Here is a 20,299-nt window from a genome sequence, read left to right as displayed (position 1 = left end):
ACTCCTGTCATCCTCCAAGAATGTCACAACCATGATCCTCTACAATAAAAATTCCGATTCATATCAGCTACCCAGCTTCATAATCAAGAACATGCCATGTTTATGTGACTTGAGAATTTATACTTGTATATTCTTACATGATTTTCAACATAATTGCCCCCGGAATCTAATATCAGATAGAGATAGTTATCATGCAATGGTATATAGATCTACCATTACACTGTACACATTTTCCTTGAGATAAGGAACATCAGTTCACAGAGCATAAAAGGAAAAGGTTCATACAAAAATCCATGATCCAGATCTACTTAGTTATATAACATATCATGAACATCTTACTACCCAAGTCTGGCAGCATAACTCAAAGATTATATGATACAGCAAACATTGCATGCAGAGTACTTTTGAGGATTTCACGTGAACTACATATGGTCTGGCCTACCATCATCTTCGGTTACTCCATCCCTACTGTGCCTGTAACCAGATTCAGCAGATAAAACAAAAGTTTAACAGACTGAAGAATGCAATAAATTTGATCAGACTGACTGTATATATGAAAAAAAACACAGCATCTAAATTTATCAATTTATTTATGATAATGACCGCTTCTGAACACTTCAGTTTTCCTAATCCTACTGGATACTAGTCAAGCTGATAACAATTTTTAATAATATTCCTTCCAACTATCACTAAGACGCCAAAGAAGGAAAAGATAGGGATTAAAGTAATTCTGAGTGATGAGATACACACCACCAAGAGTTTGTCAAATTCCGCGCCTTTCTATCCAAGTGAAGGTTTTCCAAAGCAGATGACGCACCATCTACCTCATCTGGATGTTCATTGCTGTCATATCTCCAGTTGTATTCATCTTTCCTGTAGCCCGACATGGATGATCCGCCTCTCCTGTCTGACAGATATAATATCATATTGCTGGAAGTTGCAAGATGTGAAAGGGACAAGATGTAATAAAATCTTTGCTACATACCAGATGACTGAGAAACAGGACCCGGCCTTCATATCCACAAGCCAAACAGTAAACATTAATTATTATTTTTTTCAAAAGAGAAGTAAAATAGGGATTAACTCTGTACTGTAGGTCAAGCACCTTCCTAAGGGAGCTAAGCCCCCAGCAACAGTTGATGAAGGCGGTCTTCGACTATTTCTGGATTCTATGCTGGAGTATGACTCTGTATCAGGAGTGGATCTCCTACCAGTATTCATTGCTTGTGTTAAATTCTACAAATAAATAACCACCCCGTCAGTTAGAAGGCTATGTTCAAGTCAACTATACTTGGTATCAAAATTTATGCAGTTCTAGTCTACTACCCTGCACCATGCCTCTATCAGATAACTGACCCAGTGACCCTTAAGGCCCATAATCACTTGGGCTTACTATAAACAAAATATTTAACCAGAGCCTACATGCATATTATACACTCCCCCTGTGGCTTCGTCCCATAATTTTTGTCACAGTCAACTTTTTTATGCATTTTAAGACATAAAAAACATGCTTGCTATATTTTTAGAACTTCTTTTCCTGTACGGAAGTTAAAGATTCAAATTTTTATACAAAAAAAAAAGAGGAAAGAAAGAAAGTTCTAAAAATTCCGTGTACAATTTTCTTTTATTTAAAAATTATAGGATGGAGGGAGTATATATTAATTCTCTCAATACTTTATAAATAAACTAAATAATTAGACATACAAAGAAACTCTTTATTATTTCACTTCGGTTTCCCATCATGAACACCTATTCAGTTCGTAAGGTGTCAAAATAAACAAAGAAATGTACTTGTATAACACGCGTAGTAGGATTGCCAAAAGTCTTACAAAACTAGAAAATAAAAAAACGAAACTTGAGAAGAGTGGTATAAGCATAGAAACCTCATATTTCAGGAATCCTTCAAGAACATCCAAAAGCAGAGGGCCACTATCGCCGTTTCTGTTAAGATCATATCCATTCTTGTTACTGAAGTCTTTTAACTCGGATTTCCATGAGTCCTTTTGCTGCAAATATTTGCAACAAAATGTAAATCATCACCTTTTAAATAAGCTAAATACTAAATATAAAGCAATTTACTTTACTCAATTACTCAGTTCCCCAATCAATTCGCTTATTAGTTGGGTACATCGCTCAACCTAGTATCTCCACATAATTATTGGGTTTTACTTGCTTTTGGAAATAGTTATTTAGGATTTAATTAATGTTTAACTGGACTAGATTCTCATGGATCAATGATTTTAGTGTAAATTTTTCCAATATTATCAATAATTATGCATCTGCAAGCTATGGTTTACCCAAATCTGGTTGTTGTGTTCCACATTCGAAGAGTAACTTATCTAGATAAAGTCATCCAATCAAAGACAAATCTCTCTGTTAAATAAAATGAAAGTTACCATGTTTTGGTCTCTACACTACTGAATCAAGTGCTTAACCAGACGAGGTCAGTGGAAGGCTGTAAGCAAATTTACTTTGCAACACATAAAAAATGTTACTATTATTATCATATGTTCTGTACTAGACAACCTTAGTTCAAGACAAAATGCTGAAGAGTTCATCATAATTTAAAGAAAGAGGAAACAAAAATCTAAGTTCTTATCCCAATCGCTACACATCAATCACAGTCATCTTAACATCAAGGAGCCTGGAGTCATATACGATACACACTTGCACATACATAGTAAAGAATATATCTATACATAAACCATATTGGTGGAGATCCCATGAAGTTCTGTTTCTTCAGAATATTCTTCATTCTTTTTTTTGTTCACTTGCTAAACTAATGTGTAATAGGCAGGCTGTTAAAAATGGGACCAATCCATTGATATTTTTGGATTCTGTTATTTAGTTTAAACATTACAAAAGAAGGAAATTGATATTGGAAATATAACAGTCTTGATATCTTATTTTCTTGATCACATTATTATCAAATTTCAGGCTTGCTAATAGGGTAATAATATAAGTTCGGAAGAAAAAGCATCGATTATTGAGTCCCCTTAACACTGTTGCTGATTTGTTAATAGAACTTTAGATTTAATCAATATAGATAAATAGCTTAAATGCTTAAATGAACAAGTTAAAAAGGGAAAAGAAATTATTCTAATGATAAGGTATTGTAGATTAAATAATGGTATAATTGTCCTAAATTAAAATGAGAGGAAGCAACAAGTCACTTTATACATCTCTAACTATGATAGTTCAAGTTATATACATAAATCATACTTCTGTTTTTATATAGGGAAGAGCGAAAGACTATGATGTTGAGAATAGTAATATTATTGCAATATCAGGTTCTGAACACTATTATAACCTAGTTCTCCTGCAATCAACTTACTTAAATTTAACATGTGTTGTATAGCGTTCAACCAAGTAAAGTGTATAGTGTTGTATAGTGCTCAAACAAGTATGTTTTATAGTGTTTAACAAAGTAATTACGAGTAAATACTTTTACACATATTGTTCAACAGCAATATAATAAGAGTCTGATATCTTCTAATAAAAACATATTGATATATTCAAATTATTATTTGGTAAGAACCGTGATCAAATGAAAAATTATCCCAACAATATAAATATAACACACCTATCAAAATTTTGATGGTTAAAGAATATAATTCAAAAGCTATGTCTTGCTGAGCATGGGTTGCACAACTTTCACACATACATCTATGCATGATAAACACCTACATATTGGAATTGTGACTGAAACATTATAATATATGCAGAGGCATGCATATAAAGCTACACACATACATTCGTGAAATAAATTCTTGCATCATACACCCTTCTTGCTATGGCTGATAACTCTTTAAAAGGAAATAGGTCAAGATCTTCGAGATATACATACTAGTAGGAATAAAAATCTCAACAAATTCATAAAATTGACCTAATGGGCCTACACCACATTGATTAATAAAAGCAGTTTGGGATTACCATATTGCACTCTGGCAGGTAAACTTTATGGGTGTGGTTGAGTTGTGCCCAGTCCAGATATTCACATATTAGTGCAGTTAAAAGCCTCCCTGCAGACAAGTGGAAATGCATTTTGTCATTTAATCAGAACATGTGTAGGGAGGGAGAAAAGACATTGCTGTATAGTAAATAAGAAAAAAAAGCTATGCACGCACGTTTGTAATGTACCCAACCTATTTACACATGTATGTGAAATATGAGAAAGGACAAATATCTAAAACAATCAATGACTTAAAAATAAAAAATCCACTATCAGTTCGTCAAATACAAGGGAATTACATGAGTATATAAGCTAATGAAACTGAGCTTACTTGAAAAATAAGGATATATATTAGTACCTTTAAAAATGTTCCCAAACTATCTAATAATCATTAAAGGGCCACAGTCAAGTATCTTTAATCCCCATTATTACCCAGAAAACATATTACATCAAACATTTCTAAGCTGAAGATTATGTAAATCTTGATAAAATTTTAAAATTTCATACAAAACATTTCTTACTTTCATAATAGTTGCTAGATACTGGATGTTGAAGAAATAAATAAGAACAATTACCAAATACTACAAACATTTCATTAATCGCAGACCTTAATCAATGACCTTAATCAATATGACTCTAGTGCTGATAAAAATATATCATATACAGGTATTTGCTTGTTAAAAGAAACAGGTTCCATGTGGTGGATAGGGCATGAATTTTCATTTTAAGCATATATGGTACCTAAAACATTGAACTCTGACAATGTCAACAAGAATATTAATGAACATTGGTTCCATATAAATTAAAGGATTTGTCATTCGATTATTGAAAGTTGAAGATCTCAATTACAAGAAACTTTTCTTCATGTAGGAGTGAAATGTACTAAAAATCACTTATTAAACATTGAATTGGTTACAGCACCATATAATGGCAGATAATCAGAAAATTATAGTTTGAAACATATATTTGGATTTGGATAGTAAACCTGAAGGAGACGAATGAAGTTTTTTTGCACGATCATTGCAGCTGCCCAACAGTGCAGGAGGCAGACCTTCTTCCTCTTCAACTACCCTGTCCTCTTCCTCGATAGCCTCAAATACGCTAGCCCTCAGCTCAGCCTTTAGAAAATCAATGAGTCACCCACTTTAACATGATTAAGCAGGTCTATGGGAACACACAAGCCATTGCATACAACCATACATAACATACATATATTCTATTATATCCCAATAATTATGATTACTCATTGAACCAAAGTGACCAAAAAATATATAATAAAGGAAACAACAAGGTTACACTTTATCCTCCGTTACTGTTTCTTACACACTAGTTTTTTTTTTCTTTTGCTAAATTATCATCCACGGGTTTACCATTAAAAAAACGAAACTTGGAGATTCAAAATGTTCAAATTCCACATAGGTAATTGTCACATTAAACTCCCAAAAGGGTCGATTTCAGCACACCTCCAACAACATTACAGAATCAGCATAACAACAAACCACATAACTTGGAGAATGGAGAGCAATAAAGTAATTAAAGACTAGATCTTTCTCACTTAAAAAAAAGCAAATCTTGACTAAAATAATGGTGAAACTCAAAGATAAAATGATGTATGTGAGCATAAATGGTGTGAATAAAAGGAAAAGAGGGGCAAACTCGAATCTTGGCGAGGACCCCTTTCTTCTCAAGGGTTTTGGTGACGAGGGTCTTCAACTCCATCATTTCTCGAGTGTAATCGTCCATGTCTCACACCTCTGCTCCTCTTCTGCCCCCTTTGCTTTGCTTGCTTTCTGCTCTTCTTTTTTTTGGGTGTAATGATAGTAGTGTGTGTATGTCGTGTAACTTTTTTTTCTTTTGAATTATTTGTTCGACATCATTCTGTAAATTTTATTATCGACAGATTTTTCTTTAAATCTTCGAGTCCCCTATTAAATCCTTTTACTCTTTGTTTTAAAAATTTTAATACATTAAAAAAATCGATTTCACTTTAAATACATTTTGTCTATTATATCATAATTTAATTAAAAATTTTGATTCATCAAAAAAATTCTAATAATATTTCTAAATTTTATAACCATAATTTTTTTTTGACAAAATTTATAACCATAATTTTGATTATTTTTTTTACATTCTCATTTTTTGTTTCAACATACTTGTACAGAGAGACAGAGATAGAGAAACACAGGATAAGGCAAAACAGGAACTCAAGCCCCAACTCAACCCAACCCAATCTTCATCTTCTTCTTCTTGTTCATCTCTCTATCTCAAAAATGGAGACAACCCTTTTGTCCACACCATTTCCCTCTTCTCCCCACACACTTTCCTCACAAACCCATTTCAAGAACCCCTTCTACTCCCTCCCCGTCAAGCCTCAAACCCCTTTCAAGCCCTCCTCAATCCGCTCAGCCATCAGCCGCACCAAGAAAGAAGAGACTGTCGAAACCGTAAAGCAGCAGCTCGAGAATTGCCACTTGCTGGCCGGAATCAAGTACAAGGGCTTCACTGTGCAGCAATTTCAGCAGCTGCGTGCCACATTGCCTGAGGACACCTCACTAATTGTTGCCAAGAACACGTTGGTCCTGAAGGCGATTGAGAATACCGAGTGGGAGGCGCTGAAGCCGTGTATGAAGGGGATGAATGCGTGGATGTTTGTGCATAGTGAGGAGATTCAGGGGGCGATTAAGCCGTATAGGGTGTTTCAGAAGGAGAAGAAGCTGGAGAATGACTTTGCGGGGGCGGTGTTTGAAGGGAATTTTTATAAGCCCGAGGAGTTTAAGGCGTTGGAGACAATGCCGACGAGAGCTGAGGTTTACGGGAAGGTGCTGGGAGCATTGAAGAGTCCGGCTTCGGCTGTGGTTGCCACATTGCAGGCACCTGCTAGAGATTTGGTTATGGTTTTGCAGGCGTATGTCAAGAAATTGGAGGAGGAGAGTGGGGGACAGTAGGTGGGATGAGTGGCATTCGGATAAGTGAATTGTAAGTGTATGTTAAAATGGATTTTAGTTTGAGGGTATAATTGTTTGTATAACTACTTGTTTTGTTCAATGAAATGCAATGCAATGTTGTTTATATATTTGCTGAAATGCGTTCTTGCGGTCTTCTAATCTAATTATTTGTTACAACAATTCAATAATATATACTTATGGATTAGATATAGAAGTTCTATTTCTAAGCTTGTGTATGTGTTTTGTATTTGTGGGATGCAGAAATATGAATACTCACACTCACACTCCCTCGAACCTTGGTCTCCTTAACCAAGAGAATAGTGATATCCACTTGGCTACTAGCCTACTATACTGACATTTAATTACTTTGTTTTACTTGATATATTCCTCGTTTGCAAATTTTGTTTTGCTCTTTACTGCAAAATAATTGGCAGTGATCAACAATTTCCTTGTGTAGTTCTTAGTCTCTAGACACTTTGTAACATGGTGACTTGTAATGGAAAGAAGTCGTATTGGATGGACATCCGTAATACTTGTGGTATTACCAAACCTTTTCCTCATCCGCACAGTGTGAAATAAAGGTCAGATGCTTTATCTTAAGATTAGTTGTTTACGTCGTTGGGCAAAATGTGAAGCTTCTAATTTGAACTGTTGGTGTTGTACATATTAGAAAATAATCAACAAGGGTTGTGCTGTATTATGACATCATATGCAATGAATGAACCAATATAAATACAAAGATATTTGATGTGCTAGAATATATCATGCTGGTGATTTTTTCTTCGCGGATGATACCTCTGCTTTTCTTGCTGTCAGAGGGACTAGTCTTCAAGAAAAACGTTACTTGGCTATTCTGTTTGATATTTATATGATATAGGGGTTGTGTTTAGTTTAGTAACACCTTAAGTTTGAGTTTATTTTAATGTCCATAAGTTGGGCTAGTATAATATTCTATGTTATGGGTTATATTTTTCTGTTTAGTTTTTTTTTACCCTTAAAATTGAGTTTTTTTGAAGTCCATAACTTAGACCAGAAAATGTGGCTGAATAAATATATACATAGTGCCAGAGCCATTCCTATACTCAGATAACTAACCTGTGAGACTTTTGTATTATCTATTAAAATTATATAACGCAAGAAATTTTCTGAAGGAAGTCTCCGTTATCAGACTCATTATATCTTTATTAAGAATTCTGTCGATGAAAATAATATGGAGAGACTGAAGGAACCTAATGTAAGTCATTGTTCCTAGTCCAAGTTAGGCTTGTGGTATTTTGTGTTTCACATTAGAAAAGGGCCTCAATTCTGGACCACTAGCATAACCCATTTGCTGTTCCTGTTATGTAAATCAATTAATACTTCTATTGTTACTGAACTCTTTCCTATAGTGTAAATCAATTAATACTTCTAGTTACCTTGTTCAGGTTGTAGGGCTGGTCTTCGTGAAAGTATAAACTTATTATGTTACCATGATATGGCTCTGTATCTCTGTTTAGGTTTATATCAGCTTAATTTCAAGGTTCTTTCGATGATAGAGATGCTGATATATTAAATATTTCTTATGCTGAAGAACTGGAGGCACCTAGTGCCAAAATGCCTTGTGATACCTGTGCTAGAAGAAGTAAATCAGAAAATCTGCATGTCTCTTGATTCCTTGCTTTTGCTTACTGTGTGATGCTTTCAATGATGCTAGTTTGGCAACTGCTCTTAAGATGAATGTTTCTTACTTCCAGAGAGCTGAAAACCATTCTTAGGTATGCTTTTAGCAATATATTAGAGACTTACCTGAAATTCAGCCAAGCCTATCCAGGCTGCAAAGAAACTGATTAGTGTTTGGAGCTGCGTTTTCTCTCAGTTATTTCCAATTGAGTCGATGTTACCTTTGCACTTGGCTCGCAGGTGGAATTGAGGTGCACTACTAGCAGTAGTTTAACTTTTCAGATTCTACCTGATTGTTGGCCATGGCAGAAAGCTATCCAACAAACTGCTAGATTCTGTTTGCGTGCAAAGTGTTATGTACAGTACAGGTCTCTATCATATGTATCAACTAAGAGCCTGTATGTCTCGGCTTAAAGCCGAACTTAAAGCTGTTTTCAATTTCAAGCCGAAAAATGTATATTTATGTAAAAGCCAGAAACCGGAAACTGACTTAAAGCCAGAAGTTGGTTTGAGCAGTGACTTAATCTTTTAAAAATAAATTATAAAAATTACTCATAAGTCATAAATTACCCTAAATCACTTTTATTATTATTATTATTATTTTTTATATCCACAAGTCATTAATAAGTCAAAATTATCCAAACAGATATTTTAAACTCGCTGCTTATCACTTTAAAAAGTCACGTTAAATCATACGTTACAATTTTGAACTCAGTCAAACAACTATAACTCATGTAATGCTGATGCTGACATGCGAAGGAGGAACTCATGTTTACTTACTGAAGTTAAAAGGCCACAGTTACTTAGGCAGTATATGTAGAGTAGTTTACTGAAAAATCTAATACAAACTCGATACATAATTATGCAGTTGGAACAATGCCAACTGCAGAACCTCAGACATAGTTTCATAGCTAAAGCTTACCTGCTTGGTAGGTTGTATCAGATGCAATCAAACAACCTGACGTTCTTGTAGCACCAACGAGACTGCAGTATGTTCTGAAATGCATTTCTTTATCTTCTGTTGTATTCTTCAACTTTTCATCTTACTGCGCATTTATGACCCTAACCATTTTCAATGCTAGCTTCAGCATCCGTCAAGCTTGCGTCATTTTCAGTCAATAAGTGGTCACAAAGCTCCAGAAGCTGATCTGCAAGTGGTGGAATACCAGGGTTCCGCTTATCATTGTAAAGGTGAGCATTGTACGTGATTTGCCACACATCATGCCTAAATTCCCTGCGACTCTTGTATTCCAAGTTTCTTGCTTTCTCCTTGATTGTACAAAGATCAATCGGTCTCTTCACAATTCTATGGTAGTCAGGGGCTTCCTTCCTCAGTACTGGTTTTAGAAACAGGTATGAAATTTCTATTTTCTGCTTGAGATTCTCTACAATGTTCTCTAAGATATTTGCCAAGCCCACCTCTCCCCCTCCGCCTCTACGATGCTTTGTAGGCGGGGCATGTTCAGCACCATGTCTTACTGACTCAAACGAACGCCTCTTTGCAGTTTGCTCCCTTCCTGGAATCCGATCACTATCAATGTGTTCTCTTGGTCGTTTAATTGTGAGCTTCTTACATGAATGCTCTCTATCCATTACCACAGGTGGTTTTATCACAACTGATGGCTTGTTCTGTTCTACCTGGGTGTCTTCGGGTCTGGTCTTGTTGGCAAAAATTATTTTCTTGACTTTAACTATAGGTCTACTTGTGCTATCCGTATGGACCGTATCGGGGAGGTCGCTGGAGCTGCTTTATGCAGAAGCTTGTCAGTTGAGCTACATTTGACCTTTAAATTCTTTGCCACGCTTTTTGGTGTGCTCTTTTTCGATAGAGGTTTCTGCTGCGCAACAGCTACTTTATCCAAAGAATAAGTAAGTTCTCCTGATGCCTTTTCCGTATCTCTGCTTTCAGGCTGGGTTTCTGGTTCTTTCCCGTATTTAGGGCAATTCTTGTTCGTCCTCATGTGACCAAGCTGACCGCAAGCTCCACATACAAAACTATCTCTTGCTGATTTCCTTTCCTTCAGATTCTTGATTCCTTCTCCGAATATTTTCACCTTTTCCGGATTCATGGAGAAGTTCTTTTTATCAGGAAACCTTTCATCATGCTTCATATCAATATTAAAATTATCCTTTGCTACTATTCGAGGCTGAACATGAGGGGTATGTTGTTTAAAACCTGCACTGGTCTTCTTGACTCTCTCCTCATCGACGTCCATAAGCATTTTACACGATTCTGCTGCTTCAGCAGCCTCGTCTTCAAATTCCTCTTTTGCTTGAGCTTCGGAAGGATGCCTTTTCATTTTAAGGCCCATAACATCATCAGAATTATCATTCTTGGACTTGTAATTACCCCCTTACCATCTTTGAAGCCTTCTGCATCCAACAGATTTTCCAGGTCCCCGGCAAAAGAATCCAGATCACAATTTGCTTCAGTGTCACTCTCGTTTTCTCCATCATCAACAGCAGAAAGACTTTTGACTTGTCTATCCCAAATTTCCTGACACTTCTTCCTCTTCTGTTGTTGAAGCTGCAGAAATGACATAGGCTGCCTGCATGCCTTTGGAGCAGTACAAACATAACTAAAACCTAGGCCCCGCCCAGAAGGATCACCGACACCAGTGATTTCCAGATGCTCTATAATTTCTCTGTCCTGATTTGTACAAGCAACGAAATTGTTACTCAAGTTCCATGGAGTTCTCTGTAGTTCTCTCTCAATATGAGATGCAGCTGCCAAAGCAATAGCTTCAACTGGAAGCTGATTCATAGCTGAAGAAAGGCCTCTAAAAGATGTCAGCTGTGTGATTCCTAAATGTTGGAGCCTGTACAAGCCAGCTTGCATACTTTCATAGGAACAAACATCTTCTGGTGTTACCATCCTTCTCAGCTGCTCCTCCAGCGGAATGCAAAAATTGCGTTTCATCACCAAAAACAGACCATTCGATTGCTTCTGCAAGTCAGCACAATGCTTTAACCTTTTGCGAAGAGAGGCTTTATTCATATCAGGAAATTGGGCGGAGAGCTCATTCACTTTGATTGAAGGGTGCAAACCACGTTTTCCAGCAGCAAGAAATTCACGATACAGATAAACCAATAACCTGTTCATACTATATCTCTGAACATCCTTGGATGAAGGAGACATTACCCGCATATGTGGTTCCTGTTGCCCAACAACATCAATTCTGTCAATTCGTCTTATGGAAAGCTTCCCCTTTGGAGATCGAACCAGTAGAAAGTCGGTTGATGATACTTTATGAGGAAAAATGGGAGCCCTGTACATGTTAGTTTCTATACATGATTGGCTGCAACTAGCTTTTATATCTCCAAGAATAGGAGATTTATCAAGGGTGACAAGATTTCCTAAATCAGAACTTTCAGTTTGATCACCCGTGGATGATTTCTGATAGTAAGTGCATAGTCTAGCACCCATCCCAACATTTCCTAATAGTAGGGGTCTTTCTTCACAGTACTTCATTAGAAAAACACGGCCATCTCTTACTGATAGGTCGGCTTTTCTCCTGAATGCTCCAGGGGGGCGCAGTGACTTGTTCTCACCAGGAACCTTCTGTGCCCTTGGCAACATATGTATTTTTGTACGAACAAGATGAAACAAAGAGTTGGGTCTAACATTCTGCAGGGCAAGAGATTTATGGTCATCAAGTTCCACTCCACAATAAAATATCTTCACTGCCTCCGATGGTTTGAAATCCAGCTTTCTGGAGGCTTTTGCCTTGACAGAAGAAATGGTCTCCTCGGCATAAACATGAAGTTTAATGCCTTTACCACCCAAGCTCTTCAGTATAATATTCATTGAACCTTGCTTACATAATTTTTCTTGTTCTTTGAGTAACACCTCATTGTCCTGTGGATACCATAAAGCTTTTGGTCGGTGAAAATTGGCCATATCTTTATTGGTTAGCTTTGCTTTCATTGTCTGCAGCTTAAGTCCAGGTATTGAATGCAAAACTTTGACACCATGAGCAGTTCGCTTCTTAGAATGTGATTTTAGCTGCTGAGAAAATTTCCCATTTGAGTAGAATTTGTCATTAGAAATATTAATCAACTCCCCCATGAACACTCAATAACCATTCATCTCTACCAAATCACCAGTGAACTTCTCACAGCGGGTTATGATCATAGCCCCTGCGTGGTGCTTAAGATGCTTGCTGTCCTTGTCATTCAAAATCTCAAAAAGCATATGCTCATCCTGAAGATCAAGGATAAGTTTTGCCTTTGTCATTAATTGAGGTGGTTCCCAAATTACATTGTCTAACCAAGACCCTTCCAATAAGTCTTTATTAAGCAGAGAAATCTTGTTATAAGACCTTATTGCATCATGCTGCCCTACCTCTTCAAAAGTGCTGCTACTCTTTCTATTATCTAAACCTGTTTTAATCCTAGACTCTAGCCTCAGAAGTTGGGGATGGTTTCCTCTTTCGGATGAAATTGAACCCGAAACTTTTCTAGAGCCAAAGGGCTCCAAGGAAACAAGATAGCTACGCTGGAAACTTACATCATCTGTCGTCTCCTCAGTTTCAATCTGCAGCTCTTGATGATCGTGTTGCTCCTCAATATCAGAATCTAAACTTTCAACAACTAAAGCACCAGAGATCTCTAAAATCTCTGCAGAACGGTCACTTGGGGAATTGTCCCAAACGATTCCATCTTCCCAGTCCTGCTGTTCAAGAAGGTAAAATTCAGGGGAGAGAGGTGTAATCTTCTCTGAAAATGGATCAATTGCTATATCTTCTTTCATAGGTTCATCACCAAGACAAGTGTCTCTCCAGTTCTCTTCAACTACAGAAGCTCCTGATGTTTCCAAATCTGATTCATCATCTTTAATGGGTAAAATATCATCGTTCACACGTGTCTGACACTTCCAAGTAAAGCCTTGGCATAATCCTCTGAGAAATTCCTCATCATCATCTTCAACAACATCAGCAGCACCCATTGACATGAACCAATCTTTAGAAACAGAATACCTACAACCCCTCTTTTCGGATTTCTTCTTCGACCTGTGGATACCAAAAATCTCAGAAAAACGTAGAATTACTGCTCCATCCTCTATGTATAAGACCGGAAGTGGAGTCAACTTCTGATCATCAACTAACTCTTGAGCATAGTTTTCATCCGCCTCAGTTTTGACCTCATCGTAATCCTCATCATCAAACACAGAAGTTGTGGCCTTAACATGCACTAATCCATCATGAGAAATATAATCCCTTTCTGGCAATAAAAAGTCCTCCTCTGTCATGTCATTCACCTCAGGTCTTTCGTATCGTTCCGCGATATCTTGGTAGTCCACAGCATATTCAGTCTTGCCACAGTAATCTTGTTCAGTTGCATCATCAGAATTCTTTACAGACAAATATATATATGTGAAGGAAGCATGCTTGTGAGCCAAGGCACCCAGATGCTCCTTTGCTTCCTTGTCAAGATAATCGATATCGAGATGACCAGCATTGTCCACATTTCCAAACATGAATCCTAAAATAGGGTTACCCTCTTCAGCTTCTTCATCAAGACCTTCTTTACAACTATCTTGCTCTAACCCCATGCTTTTTTAATTAAGAAGCCTTGATTTTGTGAGAATTACGATGAAGTGACCTAATTTCAAGACAGTAATTCAAGAATTGGTGGGTGTTTATTGATTAGAGGAGAATCAAGAAGTTTCAGATTTCAGAGAGAGAGGGAGGGGGGAGAGAGAGAAGCGAGAGAGAGATTGGACAGAAGTGGAGAATATATATACAGCGTACAGGGTATATATAGAGATCGGAGGGACTAGGGCTTGGGGGTATGAGTTTGGACGGGATTCGAGTAATCCGTGTGAATTTAATATTTACTGAAATGGATTCAAATTGAATAATCATCGTATTCTTTTTTTCTTCTTTTTTGCCAGAATCATCATATTCTTTAGTATTCGATCTGTTAGTATTTTGAATTATTGTTTCGAATCTCAGGATTTTATATAAACGCACTTGCACTGAATTTAAAAGTATTATTTGTTTTTGTGATATAAGGTCTTTCGTCTATTTCATGGATTTTTTGTTACGATAAATAGTTTTTTAAAATATATTTTTAGCGTAATCTATTTTCTGTAGAAAATTTATGTTTAAATATTTTCTAAACATACTTTTCTATTGAAACAAAAACAAAATAATTTAAGATCAAAAAATTATAAAAATAGTTTTCACAAATCTTATCAAAACTTTGTAAGAGAGAAATTGTAAAACAATTTTTTAGGAAAATATTTTGAATAAGTTTTTTGGATTTTTTACGAAAATTTACTTGAGAAATTTCAACTGAAATAAATCTTTTCAAGAATATTTTCAAAATTACTCGCGGAACAAGAATATCCAACTGGACGATATATCTTTAATTAGGGAACACAAATTAAATAAGGTTAATAAAACCATTGCTAACTTATAAATGATTAGATATAAAAGTAAATTTCTATAAATGAAATTAAATAAAATTAATTCATGTGAAATATTCTAACCATATATTTTGAGTAATGCATCTGTGTTGGTCAAAATAAAATAGTAAAATAGAGAGAAGGTAAAAAAAAAGATAAATACAGGAATAGCAAAAAAAAAAAAAAGTACACAGAGCTGGGCTGAGAAATGGATGATTACAACGAATAAGCCCACCAACAAAAAACAGGCCTACTCCAACCCGTCCACCAATGAATCCACATACAACACAACTCATCACTCTCTCTCATATATCCCCCAAATTATAGATTAAATAGATACAATCAATACACACAGTAGAAACACACTTGACTAAACCCTAATTTTCTGCCCTTCGATTTTTGTCAATTAAGCTCGAATCGAAGTTCGAAAATGCCTCCGAAAGCAGCGCCCAAAGCATCGAAAACAGAGATTGCGAAGAAGCAAAAATCAGTGGAAGACAAGACGTTTGGGCTTAAGAACAAGAATAAGAGCAAAAATGTTCAAAAATATGTTAAATCCATTGAAGCTTCTGCTATTCCCAAGCCTGATCCTTCTAAACTCGCTGCAAAGGTGCAATCTTTATTGAAAGTTTTCTGTATTTTTGCGTGTATGTGTTTGTGTGTGCTTATATTTGTTTGATTATCTATAAAGGTGTTAAATTTGTTTGAATTTATATGTGTGTGTCATTGTGTTGGGAATTGATTATGATGGCTTTTGGGTGTGCAGAAAAAGAAAGATGAGGAGAAGGCGAGAGAGAAGGAGTTGAATGATTTGTTCAAGATTGCTGTTGTTCAACCGAAAGTGCCAGTTGGTATATTTCTGTTCTCTATGTTTTTCGATTCGATGGGGGTGTATTGATTAATTAATAAAGTTTTGACTGACATTGGGATCTGGTCTGAAAGCAAAAGCTTATTGTTTGGTTAAATATAGAATATGTAGACAATATAATGATAAATGGAACACGACGAGAGAATAAGAAGCAATACAAAAAGACTGAACTTTACATTCTTCTACCAATTAAAGAAGTTGAAATCAATCACTACCTCCCTAGGTGGCAAATCTTTGTTGCAAAACTTTTTGATTGCTGACAAATGCATATAACCTTTCTGATATTTTTATTTAATTATGAACTTGTTTGATATGTTTCCGTGTGCAATTTACTATGATGCGATTCTGTTCATGTTTCTGTGGTTTCTCAAGTCGCTGTGACGTGGCAATGTATTTTTAGGTCTTCAATATTTTATAAGTGGGCTAAGTTTTGATGTTTCATATATGGTTTTTGACAGGGGTTGATCCAAAGTCGATTCTCTGCGAGTTTTTTAAAGCTGGTCAGTGTGGAAAGGGTTACAAGTGCAAATTTTCGCATGATTTAAATATACAGCGGAAGGGTGAGAAAATTGACATATATAGTGACAAGCGCGATGAAGGTAATTAATATAACATGCTTATTCCTACTATTAATTCATCTATATTCTCTATTAACAAACAATGGAATTTTATTTTGTGTTGATTGTGTTAGACACCATGGATGAATGGGATCAAGAGAAACTCGAGAAAGTTGTTGAATCCAAAGGAAAAGAGTACAACCAGAATAAACCCACTGACATTGTATGATTTTAAATACCGTGCAACTAACATGTTCATTTATGAAGTTTATCATCACATTTACTTGGGTGGAGTCGGCTTCTGGTCCTTTTATATATCTCACAATTTCCTGACAAATGCAACTTCCATAAATCCATTGCAATCTCATTATACAGCACATTACACTCTGTTGTATTTGGTTAAAAAAAATTCACCATACTCATGCATACTTGCTGATTTTCTGCTGAAATATACATGTACCTACAAACGTTTAGTTATACTGAGTCTTTATTTGTGCTACTGATCCATTCCCAAGTTTCATATATGATAAATTGTGTTGAGTATCTGAATGTTTTTTTTTTAATTTGAGCCCCACAGTGTATTTTTTGCTCTGTCAGTGTGTATAGTCTTATTTACTTTGAAGTGCTGGTCAAAATTTGATGGAGTGAAGTTGTTGCTTTGTTGATTAGTTCATAGTCAAATGTATTTTTCAGCATAAATGTACTCACTCCGTTTCAAATTACTTGTCCACTTTCTAAAAAATTACGCATAGTAAGAAATTTAACTTTTGTAACAAAGTTCCATTAATAGTCATATTTATTGCATTGACCAAATATAATATGTGGAATGTAGTTGATCTTGGAAATATAAATTAGAATTTTGTGGCTTAAAATTGATCTTTAAAATACAAATAATGAAGTACACTATATTGAAGGTTGAAGTGGACAACTAATTTGAAACTTTTTTTCTTTTCAAGTGGACATGTAATTTGAAAGAGAGAGAGTAACATGCAATATTTTTGTTCCTGTGCGCATGTGTACAATCGCATTTTTGTATACATGTATCGTACACTCTATATCTATTTTCATGAGTATATACTTTAAAGAATAGTGAGCTTACATGTACTCCTACAGGTTTGCAAGCATTTTCTGGATGCAGTTGAAAAGAAACAATATGGTTGGTTCTGGTCTTGCCCCAATGGGGGAAAAGAGTGTATGTATAGACATGCCCTTCCTCCAGGATATGTGCTGAAGTCTCAGATGAAGGCACTTCTCGAGGAGGAGTCTAATAAACTTGCTATTGAGGATGAAATTGAAAATCAGGTCATCAGCTTATTACATCTCTGAACACCCAGTTTCATTAATATATACTCTGCATTACTATAGCCTGGCATCAGCATCAGTTCCTGATTTATTCGTATGCCAACTTTCACTGTACTAGTTTCAGTATATATTCAGGGTTCCACTATAGACTTTAGAGTGAACCCTCGTATATAGTGCACCATTATATAAAATCACATAATACATATATTTATTATTTTTTTATTAAAATATAATCATAAATTTCAATTAATGAATCAAAAATGAAACTATATAATTTTTTTTCCTTCAGAAATCGATGAAAATTATAAAATATTATAAAATGATTCTACAGTAGAGCAAAAATTATCCAGCATTATTCTACTGTAGAACCAAATTCAAAATCAAATTCAAGTTTTAAGGGTTAAATTTAAAAAGAAGTTTGTATATCATAGTACTCTACCTTAGAATCATATTTTTTGTTTTGTGAAAACACACACACACACACACACACACACACAAATGTAATATGTTGCTACTCTTTTGTTCTTTTTTTCACCTTATTAACTTTTTATGAATTGGCCAAAAATTCTTTCAGCGTGCAAAAGTAACCACCACAACTCCGATTACTACCGAGATCTTCTTTCAGTGGAAAAAGAAAAAGGTGGATGCAAAAGAAGCTGGATTGGCTGCACAGCAAGCAGAGAGAGCAAAGAATGACCGTATGAGGTAATGACCTTCAAATCCACTTTTTAGTATTTTATTTATAGTTTCAGTGTCTAACAAGTTTATATGGTCATTTTTTATCCAGTGGTCGTGAGTTATTTCTTGCACATGCTAGCTTGTTTGTGGATGATGAAGATGCTGCTGAATATGAGAAATTTGAAAGGGAAGAACCTAATATTCCTGAACAGAAGGTATCCTTGTTTGCTACATTATGGGTTACTTTTCATATACACCTGATTTTTAAAAAGCTTGTGAATTGGTTTTAGTGGCAGACTGTTTTACCTAGTTGCGTTGTGTTTCCAGAAATAAATGAAATCACAGCAATTTGATTGTTTGGCTTCTGGGTCTAGTTCTAAAAGTTTGCCTGAATTTATAGTATAGCTTCTTACTTCCACTTCAAAAGTAATTTTAATCAAAAAAGAAAAGACTGACCAATGAACCAAACTTAACGGATAAGATATGATCCTCTCTTTCTCGTTGTTATATATACAAAGAATAATATCATTCTGACAGGCAAAGACAATGACATCTTTTATACTAACATAAAATTAGATTTACTAAGAATACTTAAATTTGTCAGAAATATATATATAATTCACTGTTGTAGGTTTTAAGCCATTTTGCGTGTGGTGCAATGTCACAGTATGAAGTTATGTATATCATTAGTTACCTTTTTTACCTTTATATAATAATTAATAACATACTACATAATTATATATATGCAATTATGCATATGTATAATCTCTTCGCATTGCTTTCTGCAAGCACTTGTTACATTTTAACATGTGCTTAAAAAGCTGTCAGGTAATTTTACCATTACAATAGTGTTGCAGCTTCTAGTAAAATTAATCTTTTAAACCACTAGTTATGCAAGATCAATTTTGTAATATGCTATGCTTATTTAACTTGTTCAATAATATTTACAATACTTCCTCAGGTTGTAGCTTTGCAAGTCAACTAGTCCTGATTGTGTTTATATTGAATTTTTTGAATTATCCATTTTATTACTATAAAAATTAGGGAAGCCGCGTGTATATTTATGCAAGTGCTTTGCTGTCAAGATATAGAACCATAATACCGTATGTGTACAATGTTATTTTCTTCAGGCTCCAAACAATGCATCTTCATCTCAACCAAGCACTTCAAGTGTAGCCACGAAGTCTGAAGAAGTGATTTCTGATATTGATGATGATGACGATGAGCTTGACCTGGATGAGTTGAATGAACTCGAAGCTAGTTTGTCTAGAACATCTCTTCAAATCCGAGAGCCTGGTCAGCAGGCTGTGTCTTGAAAAATAGGTAATAGAATTTCTCTTCTGCCAAGTGCTGATTTAAACTACAGTTGGAAGAAGAGGGTTGACACTTGAATTAGAAGAGTCTATCTGATCAAGAATTGGGTTATTGCAGCTTGGGGTTTTACTCGAGTCATTGCATATTTTTTCGGCATGAGGCAGAACCCAGAATTTGAGCCCATTTTTGCCATCAGTGCTTTCTAGTGTCAAGTGGTACTTGTGTTTTAAGTGTTTCCTGTAGTAAATGTGTATTGTTGGATTTCTCATCAATCTTTATAATTAAACTTGAGAATATTTTGGATGGAACCTCCTTCAAACAGAATTACTGAGGTTATGTTCTATTTTTGGATAGTCTTTTACCAATAAGATTATTTACTGTAGCTAAGCTTCAAACCAGCTATGATATGAATACCAATGTATTTTCAACCTTATGGCATATTGCAAATGCTATGGAATAGACTTGCTCACATTTGCTAGAGCCTCCGTGGTAGAGGTGGCAATTCCAGGGTCTGGTTGACATACTTGGATCAGAAATTTGATCCAATCTGAATCCCAACCCAAAATTATAATATGGGCAAGAATGTTTCACCCAATTTAAATAAAAAATAAA

The 20,299-nt window shown here is 35.4% G+C and overlaps 3 protein-coding genes and 2 pseudogenes across 4 annotated transcripts; 2 read left to right on the top strand and 3 right to left on the bottom strand.

Annotated features, from left to right (window-relative positions):
• Nucleotides 1–141: 141 nt before the first annotated feature.
• On the bottom strand, nt 142–5,808 carry LOC108223534 (protein TONNEAU 1a). Its single transcript, XM_017397849.2, has 8 exons — nt 5,609–5,808; nt 4,938–5,070; nt 3,934–4,022; nt 1,884–2,006; nt 1,106–1,236; nt 986–1,011; nt 751–907; nt 142–474 (listed from the first exon to the last, which is right to left on the bottom strand). Exons 1-8 carry the CDS (start codon nt 5,693–5,695, stop codon nt 423–425), a joined length of 798 nt encoding a protein of 265 aa, XP_017253338.1. The 5' UTR covers nt 5,696–5,808; the 3' UTR covers nt 142–422.
• A 275-nt stretch (nt 5,809–6,083) lies between these two features.
• Nucleotides 6,084–7,025, top strand: LOC108220349 (large ribosomal subunit protein uL10c). Its single transcript, XM_017394088.2, has one exon. The coding sequence runs from the start codon at nt 6,223–6,225 to the stop codon at nt 6,895–6,897; it is 675 nt and encodes a 224-aa protein (XP_017249577.1). The 5' UTR covers nt 6,084–6,222; the 3' UTR covers nt 6,898–7,025.
• A 2,465-nt stretch (nt 7,026–9,490) lies between these two features.
• Nucleotides 9,491–10,994, bottom strand: LOC135152584 (transcription initiation factor TFIID subunit 1-like; annotated as a pseudogene).
• On the bottom strand, nt 10,886–14,188 carry LOC108221777 (transcription initiation factor TFIID subunit 1-like; annotated as a pseudogene).
• A 1,065-nt stretch (nt 14,189–15,253) lies between these two features.
• LOC108219739 (zinc finger CCCH domain-containing protein 11) lies at nt 15,254–20,030 on the top strand. 2 transcript variants are annotated; one of them, XM_017393243.2, is made up of 9 exons: nt 15,288–15,578; nt 15,735–15,819; nt 16,295–16,435; nt 16,528–16,616; nt 17,507–17,695; nt 18,270–18,400; nt 18,483–18,588; nt 19,504–19,696; nt 19,805–20,030. In XM_017393243.2, exons 1-8 carry the CDS (start codon nt 15,399–15,401, stop codon nt 19,687–19,689), a joined length of 1,107 nt encoding a protein of 368 aa, XP_017248732.1. In that variant the 5' UTR covers nt 15,288–15,398; the 3' UTR covers nt 19,690–19,696; nt 19,805–20,030. The 2 variants fall into 2 exon arrangements, with proteins under 2 accessions (XP_017248731.1, XP_017248732.1); XM_017393242.2 differs by having other exon boundaries at nt 15,254–15,578; nt 19,504–20,030.
• The last annotated feature ends 269 nt before the right edge of the window (nt 20,031–20,299 follow it).

This window comes from Daucus carota, chromosome 5 (genome assembly GCF_001625215.2).
Source record: "Daucus carota subsp. sativus chromosome 5, DH1 v3.0, whole genome shotgun sequence".
Taxonomy (NCBI): Eukaryota; Viridiplantae; Streptophyta; class Magnoliopsida; order Apiales; family Apiaceae; genus Daucus; species Daucus carota.
Note: the sequence above shows the minus strand (reverse complement) of the source record. Positions and strands in the feature narration are given on the sequence as shown.